This window comes from Panthera onca, chromosome B1 (assembly GCF_046562875.1).
Source record: "Panthera onca isolate mPanOnc1 chromosome B1, mPanOnc1 haplotype 2, whole genome shotgun sequence".
Classification (NCBI taxonomy): domain Eukaryota; kingdom Metazoa; phylum Chordata; class Mammalia; order Carnivora; family Felidae; genus Panthera; species Panthera onca.
The window spans coordinates 164054111-164068404 of record NC_138342.1 but is presented as its reverse complement, the minus strand read 5'-3'; the positions used below and the strand labels follow the sequence as shown (position 1 = coordinate 164068404).

At 37.3% G+C, this 14294-nt stretch overlaps 1 protein-coding gene across 4 annotated transcripts in view; it reads left to right on the top strand.

Annotated features, from left to right (window-relative positions):
- KAT6A (lysine acetyltransferase 6A) overlaps window positions 1-14294 on the top strand; it is a 114294-nt gene that overhangs the window by 73675 nt on the left and 26325 nt on the right. For all 4 annotated transcript variants that reach the window (XM_060653441.3, XM_060653437.3, XM_081795616.1 and 1 more), the window contains one exon: window positions 14058-14173. In XM_060653441.3, coding sequence (XP_060509424.3) covers window positions 14058-14173 — 116 coding nt within the window. The remainder of the gene's footprint in view (window positions 1-14057; window positions 14174-14294) is intronic.

The window sequence follows — 14294 nt, the reverse complement described above, 5'->3', positions numbered from 1 at the left end:
GGTCCTATATAATCAAAAGGACCAAAAATGCAAAGACTTGAAAATGGGGGAAAACAAAGCATGTTTTCACTAACTTGTGGGAATAAATTTCCACATAGGATAAAGAACACTGGGTGTAGATAATGACAAGGGATGAGATTGGAAAAGCACAGGGCTAGATCATAAAGGCTCTTCTATGTTAAGTTCATTTATCTTGTGTTTTTTCTTTCTTTGCCACCAACTCACTATGTTAGCCAAGTTGAGTTCTATCTCTTGTCTTGAAAGTAAGAGTTTATAGTTTTATAAGCATGACACTGGGGATTCCTGTTGTGCAGGTGAAATTCTTGGGATTAAGAAACCTATTTGTGCATAGATTGTTTATGTAGATCATTCTGTGAGTATTTTTTAAAAATAACAATATGAATAGTCAGCAAACATTTACTGAGCATTCTACCATCTTGTGATTTCACAGAGTGTTAACTTTGAGTCAGATAGATCTTCATTCAATTTGTAGTTTGTCATTTACTAACTTCTACTTTGGGAAGGTTGTTTAACCTCTGAAAGCACATTTCTTTTCCTACCAATAAGTAAAACAAAGTGCTATAGGTACTATAGTAGAAATTCACATGGAGTTCAGTGGGAATTCAAAGAAGGAATTAGTAGTTCCTTTGAAGAACTTTTTTTACTGATTAAGTTGCAGACATAATGCTAATGTCCTTTTACTCTTACTTATTTGTGTGTATTTCCTAAAAACAAGGACGTGCTTGTACATGACCACAGTACGATCATCAAATCAGGAATTTAACACAGATAAAGTATATTATCCAACCTGGAGGTTTTATTCAAATTTTAGCAGTTATACCACTAATGTTCTTTTATAGCAAAAGGGGGAAAAGAAAACAACTTGCCCTGGTTTGTTTTATCTAGTCTAGGATCATGTGTTTCACTTAGTTGTCATGTCTCCTTAGTCTCCTTTAACTTGGAACAGCTCTTCAGTCTTTATCTTTCATGATCTGGACAGTTTTGAAGTGCGCAAATCATGTATTTTGTAGACTGTCCATTAGTTTGTGCTTGTTTTATGATTCATCATGATTAGATTCAGGTGATCTACTTTTGGCAGAAATACTATAGAGACGATGTGTCCTCCTCTCTGCATGATATCAGGAGGTATGTAGTATTAATTTGTCCTATTACGAATGATGTTAACTCTGATCACTTGGTTAAGGTAGTATTATGCCATGTTGCTTCCCTGTAAAATTATTTTCCTTCTATAAATATCTTGCAGCAATACACTTTGAAACCACGTAAATGTACCCTATTTCTTATCAAACTTTTATCCACTAGATTTAGCATACAGTGGTGATTTTTGCCTGAAATTGTTGCTTTGTTGGTTATTAAACAGATGATATTCTAATTTCATCATTCCTTTTATGTCTATTAATTGGCATTCTAGTGTAAGGAAGGTCCTTTTTTCTTTCCATTTATTCATTTCATTTAGACTTGAAGATTCTTATGACTTATAATTTGTTGCTATCAATATTTGTTTTGATGCTTAAAATTGTTCCACATTTGGGTAGGGGAGCTTTTTCAAGCCTGCTCCTGTGTCCTTTTGACATGGCTCTGTCATTTTTTTTTTTACTTTGTCCAGTTTGTTCAACTCTTTTTTTTTAATTGAGATAACTGATATATAACATTATACTAGTTTCAGATGTACAACATAATGATTTGATTTTTTTTTTTAATGTTTATTTTTGAGAGAGAGAGAGAATGTGTGTGCACAAGTGGGGCAGGGGCAGAGGGTGAGGAGGACAGAGGATCTGAAGCTGTCTCTGTGCTGACAGCAGAAAGCCCAATGCAGGGCTCGAACTCCCAAACCATGAGATCATGACCTGAGCTGAAGTTGGACACTTAACCAACTGAGCCACGCAGGTGCCCCAACATAATGATTCGTTGTTTATATATATAATCATTCTTACTTACCTTTGACCACAGCAATATGTTCCAGGGTCTTACTGTTCTGGCTGTCGATTTAGCCATTTCTCTAAGAATCCGTGGTTTCTTTTACTGGAGAATGTGAGTAAATGGCAGTTTTGCCCTTTCACTTGCTCAGGTCCAGTGAGATATTATTCTTGATTTTTTTCTCTCTCTTTTTCTATCTCATACTCCATATTTAATTCATCAGGAAATCCTGATAGTTTCCACCTTCAAAATATATACAGCTTATGACTACTTCTTACCACTTCCACATCTACTACCTTAGTCAAAGCCACCATTATCTCTTGATTGGGCTAGTGTAATATCTCTATACTAATTTCCTTGCTTCTACTTTTGTCCCTCACCCCAGTCTGTAGTCCATATTCTTTATACAGGGCCGAGAGTAAATATTTTCAAACTTCAGTTGGATCATACCACTTCTTTGCACAGAAAATCTTTAATGTCTTTCAGTCTTGCTTAGAATTTTTAAAACCAAAGTCTTTATCCTTTTTTTTTTTTTTTCCTTTTTCTTTAGACCCAGTATCATCTTGTGCCTGCCTGTTTCTTTAGCTACTCCCCTTGTTCTGGCCCTTGTTCACTCTACTCCAGCAACAGGCCTCCTGTTTCTTAGACACACCAAGCACTGTCCTGCCTGGGAGCCTTTTGTACTTACTGTTCCCTCTGCCTGGATTGCTGTTCCTCTAGTCTAGATGTCTAGTTGGCAGGGGTTGGAATAATAAGGTTGCAGAAAGAAAGATTGATAGAAAGAGTTAAAAGGGATGCTGAGGCCAAGTGGAGACAGTATAAATTTGTATCAACAGTAATCTAACTAACTGTGTGTTTCTTGCACATTTTATTAAACTTGTGATTGTCCATGTGTATATCGGCACCATGGAAATAAACAGCTAGATATTTAAATTCTAATTGGTCCTTATTTTCATTGGCAGTGCACTAAAATTCTTAGGATGGTGGTATTTGTCCGTGAGGTTCATTCATTTAGTATTCATGTGCCTGGCATGCTATGAGAGCTGTAGGGTGAACAAAAAGACATAGACTGTGCTTTCACAAAGCTTTCAGTTGCATAAGTAAGACAATAGACAATCATATAAATAAATCTGTAATTACAAACTGATAGCTAATAGGAAGAAAATAAAAATGCAGCAAGAGATTATAACAGGAGCTTCCTGATCTAGATTGCTGGATATTGGGATTCCTCTTTTAGGGAAGTAATAATTTACACAGAGACTGACACTTAAAAGATGAGTAGAAGGTCAGCAAGGCAAAGATTTAGAAAGAAGAAATGTTCCGGACATAAGGGTACTGCTTGTGTAAATGTTCTGAGGTACCTAAGCACTTGGTAAGTTTGAGGAACTGTAAGAAGGCCAGTATAGCTTGAGTACGATGAATAAAAAAGCCATATAAAATGAAGCTGGAGAGAGAGATTGAAGAGGTAAGTTAGGATTTGGGTTTTTATTGTAATTGTGGTAGGAAACCATTGAATGATTTCTAGCAAGGAAAGAGCAGGATCATATTTACATTAAAATTTGTTTTTTCCTGGGGTGCCTGGGTGGCTCAGTCAGTTGAGCATCAGACTCTTGATTTCGGCTCAGGTTATCATCTCACGGTTTGTCAGTTTGAGCCCTGCATCGGTCTCTGTGCTGGCAGTATGGAGCCTGCTTGGGATTCTCTCTCTCCCTCTTTCTCTGCCCTTACCCTGCTCATGTTCTTGTTCTCTCTCTCTCTCTCTCTCTCTCTCTCTCTCTCTCTCTCTCTCTCTGTCTCTCTCTCTCTCTCTCTGTCTCTCTCTCTGTCTCTCAAAATAAATAAATAAATTTTTTTAAAAAATTTTTTTCCTGGCCACTATATGAAGAATGGAGTGGAATTAGGCAAGAGAAGGCACAGAAATCAATTTAGAAATCAATTTATTGTCTTTTTCAATGGTTCAACTGAAAGAAGACAGTAGCTTAGACTAGAGAGATGGCAGTGGAAATGGGAGAGAAGTGGATGGATTTAGAATATATTCTGGAGATGGAATCAGTAGAGCTTGGTGATAGATTTGCTGTGTTGTTTGAGGGAGCAAGAGAACACTAGGGTTGACTCCCATGTTCTCTGACTTCATGGAATAGAGAAAGTGGGTTGAAACCAATTTTATTTTATATATTTTTTATTCTCATAGAGCTTACCATCTCATAGGAAATGTGCCCAAAAAGCAAATCCAGTATTTGCTTTTGAGTGATTTTATTGAGTAATTAGGTTTTGTGTGGTGCATTACCTAAGTCAGTCAAGAATTATTGAAATGTTTATAAAAAGGGGGCCCTATTAATTGGTTTTGATTGTTTTTTGTTTTGTTTTGTTTTAGTTTCAGGAGAAGTAAGAATATCATTTACCTGGTACTGTGTTTCATTAGCTATACAATGAATATGTTCATAAAAAGAAAAAAAAAAGAGCCACCTCTGAAAATAAAAGCATGAAAAATTAGCAGTATAAGCTTTTGTTATGGAATTTTTTTTACAGTAATCTTATGGACTTGGAGTAAATGGTTTTTTTGAGTTCCACCACCAAAAAGAAGCATTTGTATTTGGCTCATCTCATTGGAGCATAGCAACCTTTCTGAAATACATACAATGATTTTTACGTAAAATGTCACCAAAGAACATGTTATATTTCCATGTTAATTTTAATGCTAATTTTGAAGAATTTGTGTGTGTGTGTGGTTGTAGAAAGTTAACAGAGCAATTTTGAAATCTATGTGGGCTATTAAAGTATTTTTTTTCTTTGCATAAAGAATTGAACATTTATTAGAAATGGAATAAACTAGGTTCACCAAATCTCCTAACCTCATAAGGATTGTTATTACCGTTTTACATATGAGGAAACCAAGACTTTTAGTTGAGTGACTTTCCTGAAGTTATGTAACTAGTAATGGCAGAAGTGGAATTTGAACCCAGGCCTGTATGGCTTCATATTTTATGCCCTTAATGATAATAATATCCATATTACCCTGTTAAAAAATGTTATGGAGGCATCAAAATCATAAGGCATGTGCATTTATGCAAGTAGGGCAAAGTACATAGGAAGACAAATAGCAAACAGTGACATAAGATTACCAGTTCATGTAAGTCATTGCTGTATTAAATGATACAGATTGTTCCATGTGGCAACAGTATATACTAAGATGAGTAAGAGCTGGTGTGATCTGAGATGATTACAGAAGAAACAGGCTTAAAGGATGATTCAGATTTAGGTAAATGGAGAGAATGAGGGCTTCCCAGGTAGAGTAACCAGCATTAAGTTGAGCTTTGAGGAATTAATGACAACTGTAAATGCAAGAGACGTTGTGATTATTGGTCCCATGAAATCAACAAATACTTGTGGGCCTAATATGTGCAACTCACATTGTGGAGTTGATGTAGAAAACACAATAGCTGCTCATAAAGGTGTCACAATACAGGCAGTCCTTGCTTTGCACGTCACTGTGTTAATGGAAACATGTGCCTATTAGAATCGTGTCCATTCTTTTTTTTTTTTCATTTTTTTTAATTTTTATTTTTTTTAATTTTTTTTCAACTTTTTAAAATTTATTTTTGGGACAGAGAGAGACACAGAGCATGAACGGGGGAGGGGCAGAGAGAGAGGGAGACACAGAATCGGAAACAGGCTCCACGCTCCGAGCCATCAGCCCAGAGCCTGACGCGGGGCTCGAACTCACGGACCGCGAGATCGTGACCTGGCTAAAGTCGGACGCTTAACCGACTGCGCCACCCAGGCGCCCCTAATCGTGTCCATTCTTTATACATTGCTGTGGTGACTGATATTTGATCTCAGTTTAGGTATTCTTATGTTTCAGTTAACATGGCACCGTGTAAAGTAAGAACTGCTTGTGGTTTAGTTTAATACGTAAAACAGTGAACTTTTGTTGGGCATTGGTAAGAAATATATTGAATTAGTAGTATAGGGCTGAAATTTGGAGGGCTTTAAAAGCTAGAAAGAGGACATTTGTCTTGGCATGCCAGGATTTTAAGGTAACCCCATGACTGCTTTTTTGTTGTTAAAATGATTTCTCTTTGGTACTGGTGAAATTAGAGATGAGGAGTGGGAGATTGTTTTAGTGTCTTAAGCCATTTGTTAAGTTACATATTAAAGGCTAGTTAATTGTATTTTGAGTTCATTCATTTGACAGTTTAGCACGGTTTTATTGAGTATTTATTAAGATCCTGGTTAAGAGCCTAGGTATTAGAGATAGCCTGAACAGATCCAAATCCTACCTCTACTAAGTGACCTTGGTCAAGTAAGTTACTTAATAGGTTTGTTGAAAGGATTAATTGAGTTGATATTTGCAAAGTGCTTAGCATGCCATTCACGTAGTGAGCACTAAATAAATGTGAGCTTCTGCTAGTTATCTTAGTGGTAAGTGCTAGAAATACTTAGATAAATAGGAAATGTGTCCCTGTTCTCCAGTTGAAGAGTCCTTTATAAATAAAGCCATGTGGTTAGTAATAGTATCCTTTTACTGTGTGTCAGGTACTACATTCAACGTCATATATAAATTTTGTCATTTAGTTCAACCTTGTTACTTGTTCCTGTTTTACAGATGAAGGAACTGAAGCTTTAGAAGGATTGTCTTACCTAGAATTATATAGTTGTTGGTATCAGAGTCAATATTTGAACCCACAGTCTGACTTCTGATCCATAACTCTTAATTTCTAGTTCATGGTCTGCTACCATAGAGATAGGCATAAGATGAAATGAGAATGAACAGGAAGGCATCTGTCTAGGGATGTTAGGGCAGCCTTCATAGAAGAGGTGCTATTTGAGCAGGCTGTTGAGGGAATGAGTAAGAATTTACTATTGGGCAAAAGGAGGAAAGCATTTCAAAAAGAACAATTTGAGTGTGAGAAAGCATATTGAACCCTTGGAGCTGCATGTAGCTTGTTTGGCTGAAGTTCAAGTAAGAGATGAGATTGAAATGGTAAGGACAGACCAGATCACAAAGTTCCCATGGTCCTTGTGAAAAAGTTTGCACTTTCTTTTTTAGTTACAGTAGCTCTTTAAAGTAGCTAAATAGCTCTTGAATTGAAGACTTTTTAAAAAGAGTGACATGATTGTATTTGCTTTTAGAAACTCAACTTTAGTGATTCGGTAAGCATTGGATTGACGAAGACCTGGACAAGGACATCTACCAGTCTGATGATTACAGTAGTCAGAACGAGAAGTGACTAGGACTGAATGAAGGTGGAGGAGATACAGTAGCAGAGATTTTGAGAAAGATTTAGGATAGAATGCGAAAAATATGGTGTTGGGAGTTGGGGTTGAAGGAGAGGGCAGAACCAAGTAAGCCATTGTAAGGACTATCGCTTTTATTTTGAGTTAGGTAGGAACTCTTGGAGGACTTTGAGTAGAAGAGTGACATAGGTTTTAAAGGATTACTCTGGCTTCTGTGTAGAATGAGGGGAAAATACAGACTGTGAGAACTTAGGAGGCTATTAGAATTATCCAAGTAAGAGATACAGTGGTTTGTATCATAGTGGTAGTGGTAGAATTGGAATTCTGATTATGTTTTGAAGGTGGTAGACCATTAGATATGCTGATGGATTGGATGGTTATGAAAACCAGGAATCAAGGATGATGCTAGAGCACAGTTGGAGGAAAGAGTTGCTGTTTGCTGAAATGTAGAAGAATACCGGAGGAACAGGTTTGAGGGGGAAAGAAGATCAGGAGTTTGATTTTGAGCGCATTAAACTTGAGCACATTCAGGAGAGGAGATATCAAGTCGACAGTGGGATAGTATATGTCTGGAACTCAAAGTGCAGGTCTGGACTGAAAATTTAAATCCAGGACTTGTTAGCAAGTTGGTGGTACTTAAAGAAATGAGGCTAGATGAGGTCACCAAAGAAAAGGAGAGACCTTTGAGAAGTCCCTTTTTAGAGATTGGAGAAACTGTGAATGGCTAGGGAAGGAGGAAAAAACTTGGAGATATTGGTTCCTTACAAGCCAATTGAAACAAAATATTTCAAGAAGGAAGGAATGGAAAATTATGCGGATAGGTCTGAGGATTGAAAATTGACCATCAGATTTAGTAACATGGAGGTAATCTTGAGAAAGTTTCCATAGTGAGGGAAGGGGAAGATGAAAATATAATTGGAACTGGTTTGAGAAAGAAAAGAGAAATTGGTTATAGAAGTAATATGGGGCTACTATTTTGAGGTGGTTTGCAATGGAGGGGAACAGAGGAGAATATTTGGGTGAAGATGTGAGGGCAAAAGAAGGTATCCATTTTTTTTTTTTAATATGGGAGAAATAGCAGTAGTTTTTATGCTGATAGGAATGATCTAGTGGATAGAAATCTGATGATGCAAAAGAGGGAAGGGAAGATTGTTGGAATGTAAGAGAGGATGTCATCTAATGCACAGGTGAAAGCGTTGGCTTTAGATGGGAGCATAGACCATCTAGACATAATATTAAGGAAAGGTAGGCTATGTGGGCACAGAGGGTAGACATACAGATGTGGCCTTGGAAAGCTTTGGAAGTTCTCTTTTGATTGCTTCTTAGTTTTCTAGTGTAGTAGAAAGCAAAGGCATTGATTGACAGTGAAAAATGGGGTAAGAGGTGTGTTGGAGGCTTAAAGAGATAGGAGAAAGTATAAAAGAATTTTTTAGGAGAATTGAGAGAGTGAATGGAGTTAGAGAACCATCAAGGGCCCGTTTGAGGTCAGTAGTTAAGAATTACAAATTACAAGTTAAGGGGCGCCTGGGTGGCTCGGTCAGTTAAGCAACCGACTTCGGCTCGGGTCATGATCTCCCAGTTTGTGAGTTCGAGCCCTGAGTCAGGCTCTGTGCTGACAGCTCAGAGCCTGGAGCCTGCTTCGGATTCTTGTGTCTCCCTCTCTCTCTCAGCTCCTCCTCCACTCGTGCTCTCTCTCTTTCAAAAATAAACATTAAAAAAATTTAAAAAAAAAAAGGATTACAAATTCAGGGGTGGCTGGGTGGCTCAGTTGGTTAGGCGTCCAGCTTAGGCCCACATCATGATCTTGTGGTCCGTGGGTTCGAGCCCCGCATCAGGTTCTATGCTGACAGCTCAGAGCCTGGAGCCTGCTTCCTGTTCTTTGTTTTCCTCTCTCTCTCTGCCACTTCCCCGCTCGCAGATTCTGTCTCTCTTTCTCTTTCGTAAGTAAATAAACATTAAAAAATTTTTTTGTTTAAATTACAATTTGAGTCTAGTCAGCATGGGTTCTGTGTTTTTCTCTGACCATATCCAGATGTTGGATTATGTGGAGAACTGAATTTAACGAGAGTTGAGATTTTGTTGTTGAATTGGGAGAATATCAGGGAAGTTAAGGATATATGTAGGCAAAGATGAAGTATAGTAAAAGACCTTGGAATTTAAGCTGGATAAAGAGAAGGAGGGCATATGGAGAGTGAAAAACTGGTAGATCATTGGATTATAGGTCCTGTGGAAAGAAAGGGTAAGAGGGTTAAAGACAAAATCCTAGATTTTAATCAGTATTTAATGGTAAAGCAAAGGAGATGTCTGAGTGTAGACGAACAAAAGAGACATAGGAGAAGAAAGAGACAGAAGTAGCCTGGAATCACATCTACAATTCTGAGATCTGGAATCCTGAAAACTTAACAAAAAATTGCTGTGGCAATACATTGTTGTACAATCATCACCATCATCAGTCTCCAGAATTTGTCTTCCCAGACTGAAACTCTGTACCCAATATACCATAATTTCCCATTCCTCCTTTGCCCATCCTCTGGCAATCACTATTCTACTTTGTGATTTTGAATTTACTGTAGGTAGGTCTCAGTGGAATCATAAAATATTTGTCCCTTTCTGGCTTATTTTACTTCGCATAACTTCTGTAAGGTTCATCCATGTTGTAGCATGTGTCAAAATTCCCTTACCAGAATTTATATATATATCACTTGATATATGTATATACCATGAACGTTTATGCATTCATCTGATGGACACTTGAATTCCTTTTACCTTTTGGCTGTTGTGAATAATGCTGCTGTGAACATGGGTGGACAAATACCTGTTGAGTCTCTGCTTTCAATTCTTTTATATATTGCTGGTTCACACAAAAATTCTGTTTAATTTTTTTTGAGGAACTGCCATACTGTTTTCCACAGTGCCTGCATCATTTTACATTTCCACCAGCACTGCTCAAGAGTTCTAGTTTTTCCACACCCTCTCCAACATTTGTTATTTTGTTTTTGTTTTGTTTTTTTGATAATATCCATTGTAGTAGGTGTGAAGTGGTATATCTCAAATGCATTTGCATTTCTCTAATGATAGTGATTTTGAGCATCTTTTCATGTGCTTACTGGCCATCTGTATATCTTCTTTGGAGAATGGAAAAAATTATAATTCATTTTGCAGTAAGATCTCATTTACCTAAACAGAACTGTTGGCAAAACGTGGTGTTAACTGACATGAAACTATACATATTCTTTACTTACCCCATTTAATGTGAATATTTCCTATGCTTTGCTAAAGAAATACTAGTTTGGGGGCGCCTGGGTGGCTCGGTTGGTTAAGCGTCCGACTTCGGCTCAGGTCATGATCTCACGGTCCGTGAGTTCGAGCCCCGCGTCGGGCTCTGTGCTGACAGCTCAGAGCCTGGAGCCTGTTTCAGATTCTGTGTCTCCCTCTCTCTCTCTGCCCCTCCCCTGTTCATGCTCTGTCTCTCTCTGTCTCAAAAATAAACAAACATTAAAAAAAATTAAAAAAAAAAAAAAAAAAAGAAATACTAGTTTGTCTGATTATGGAGTGTTGCCCCAAATCCTACTGGGATTTCAGATACATATGTAATACTTCTCTAACATTGGAAAAATTCAAGATTCCAAAGCACATTCTGTGCCAAGGGTTTTGGATAAGAGTCTGTGAACTTGTAGCTTCACTTCTTTGGAAAACTAAATTCCCGTTCTAAAAACCGTACACAGAACTTTTGGAATTCAGAACATTAATTAATTGAGGGTAGTGCATCCTTTGTATCTCACCCCTCCCATTTTGTTCTTTTCTGTCTTTATTCTTCACTGTTGATGCTGCTTTCCTGAAGTTTTTTGCCTCTTAACTTCTCTGAGCCTTTTTCCCCATCTATGAAGTGGACATATTGTTTTCGACTTTGAGGAACAGATTGTGGGGATTAAATGAGATAAACAATATAAGGCATAGAGTCTGGCATAGTATCTGCTCCACAAATGCCGATTCTCTTTATTCTCTTTTTTCATGCTGTCTCCATTTGGGAGCGTGTGAACTCATCCTTACATATCTCTTTCATCATGCAACTTCTGATCCCTAATGAACAGAATTATTTTTTATTACAGTGTTTCTATAGGAAAATGTTCAGATACTAGAAGACATCTCTTTTCTCTACACTTCATATTCTGATACTAATAATAAGGGTATAGTCTTACCCTCTATTCCCACTTCAAAATGCCATTTTCCCGTGAGGAATGGAAAGGGTAGGCCAAGGGGGAGCTATCTAATGGAAGGCAAGAGGAAGGGAGCAGAACTGTGTCTAGATCAGTTGTAGATCAGTTGTAATCTTCATGTTTGTACCAATCTGGACTTGGAGGGGACTCTGGAAGAGTTGCTTCTATACATTGGAAATTGGAATTAGATCAGCCATTTAGTGGAGGTGGAGTTTTTGCAGAACAGCAACTTTTCTTATAAACTCCTACTAATAAAAGTTTTATTATCTAGAATAGGCATATGTAAAGTTATCTTTTGGTTTAACCCAATTATTAGTGCATTCAGTGCCCCCTGCCCCTTGCTTTCTTATATTGAAAGCTCCATTCTGGCCAGGAATGTATGTCATCCTTTCAAGATGTTGGCATATTCAAATGAAAAGGAGGCACAGAGTGTGGCAGAATTCTAGTTAAAAGTTTTAAATATTATTTTTGTGCTCTACTGCTTTGGAAACCTTCATGTTTAATGAGAGAGTATTTGGCTGAAATTTAAAAATAAAATGACCTAGGAGAAGTGATGTTGTAATTTAGATCGGGCAGTCTGATTTTGGCAAGGACTGGGTTAACGAGTGGTTTGGATGCACCTGTTGCTTCCTCACCGCAGAGAGCCTTTGTTAACTTACCTTAGTGAATGGAAACACAGCAACACACTGGCTCTTGAGGCTTTCACAAGGGAGTTAGAGATGGTGGTGGAGGACAGAGGTGGATGAGCGCATGTGCCAGACATTTCGCAGTGCAAAAAGGTGAGGATAGGTAAAGGCAGTGGGGAAAATCTGCTGTGAATCTAGTTCTTCACAGACTCTCTTAGTTGCGGTGATGTGCAAACAGTTATACTGGAACTGGATATCCACTTTCACATCGGGCATCCGCCTGGAGGAGCGACGGGCAGCTGATGGGAAAGCCCTTAAAGAACAGGCAGTGCTGTGGCAGGTGCATCTTCTTCAACTTTTGTGCTTTCTATTTGATCAGGAAGTTAGATTTGTTTTCTGATACTTGGTCATTCTGATATGTTCTATCCTATTGTTCTTATTGTTTTGAGCCTTGAAGATAGGTTAAAAGTTGCTACTTTATGAATTATAATACTTGATTCTGGAATGTAGTTTAAAGAACAGTGTTTTTAAAGGCTTTTTACAAAGTTCTATTTTGGTTTTGAGAAATGAAAAAAATCTAATTTTAACCCTGTCTTGTATTTGGTTTTAATGGTTTTTGCATTTGGGAGAGTCCCAGTATTCCTTGGCATCATAACACAATTGATCCAACTAATAGATGTTTGTCTTTGTTTTGAGATGTCTGAGGAAGAGGTTGAGGTTTCTCACCTGGCTGTACTCCAGTATGAAACCGGAGATAAGTCCCTTGGCCTTTTTATAAAAGGGAATGGTTAGAAAGGCCAGGGAGAGTTCTCATGAGTTGTAGTGAAGAGGCTTCTTCCTTAAATGAATTTACATAAATAGAAAATACCTGGTCTCTTTAATTTTGTTAGAAAGTGTGTGTGTGTGTGTGTGTGTGTGTCTGTCTCTGTCTGTCTGTCTGTCTGTCTATGGTCTTCAGTGAGACTCTTAGTATATTATCTCTGGTTTTTAAAGCATAAAATTGAAGGATAATATTGTTTATTCTTTTGATGAAGAGTTATTAATACTGAATTAGGCTAAATTCTAACTGTTTTTCTTAAGTCAGTGTTCATGTTAAATCTTAAAAATGAGTGTTTACAGAGTATTCATGATAAATGTACATATAGTGCATATATATTATATACCTAATACACTCACCTATGTGTGTATATATATGAATCTATTCCTGTATTGGTTGTAGAGCAAATCAAATTGCTCTTGAATTTAAGGTTTTAAAACTTGATCTTTGTGCTTGTCAGTAATGTATTTAAATTGCTGGTGTGGACATCATAAAGGCTTTACAAATTACTCTTCTTTTAGATAGTATAGTTCAGGTTATTGCAGGGATGGGGGGGCATCGAGATTGTTTTCATTATAAACAGAAGGCAGATAAAAGGGATAACAGTATGTGTATAACAGTATTTTTTTCCCTTTGGTTTAAATCTATAAAGAGCTACTAATGAAGGGAATTTTAGTGTAAAATGAATGGACTCTTTTGATACTTGTTTTGTCATATTCTTCTAATACTATCTACTTTCCCAAACCAGAAAGTCATTCTTTTCTCTGTGTGCATACATGTTTAGTAGGTCGTTTCTGTTGTCAGGTGAGGGAGGCACTGTATGTATGACGTGGGCGAGTGTACAGAGCTCCCTCTTCCTCCTTGTTAAAAATTGTGCTCTATCTTCTATCCCCAAATGCCAGCAGTTTCTCTTTAATAACTCAGTCATTAAGGGAGTAAATTTAAATGCAGAAAATATTAGCAGTATTATTAAATATGGAATATGCAATGAGACCAACTGCATTTGGTTCTAAAAGATTTATTAGCATTTTTGTTCTTCATTAAAGTACCTGTTTACAAAGAATAAGACAGCTTATTTCAAAACTTGTTAGCTTATTTCTGGCTTTTTTTGTTCTTCTGTGGAATCCTAAGAAGATGTTTAGTTTCAAATTTTTTTTTTTTATATCTATCTCAGTGTATTTAATTTAGCTAACTTTTGTGATGTATTTTTTGACTGCACAGAAAGTTGGAGTGACTGGTCCCCCTGATCCACAAGTTCGCTGTCCCTCTGTCATTGAGTTTGGGAAGTATGAAATTCACACCTGGTACTCCTCCCCATATCCTCAAGAATACTCAAGGTATGTTTTGAGAGACCCTTTACCTTTTGTTTTTAGATTCATAGAACTCCCAACACTAGATCTTGAGGACATTTTAGTCTGGCTCATCTTTACATATTTGAGGAAACTGGTGGCTTTTAAA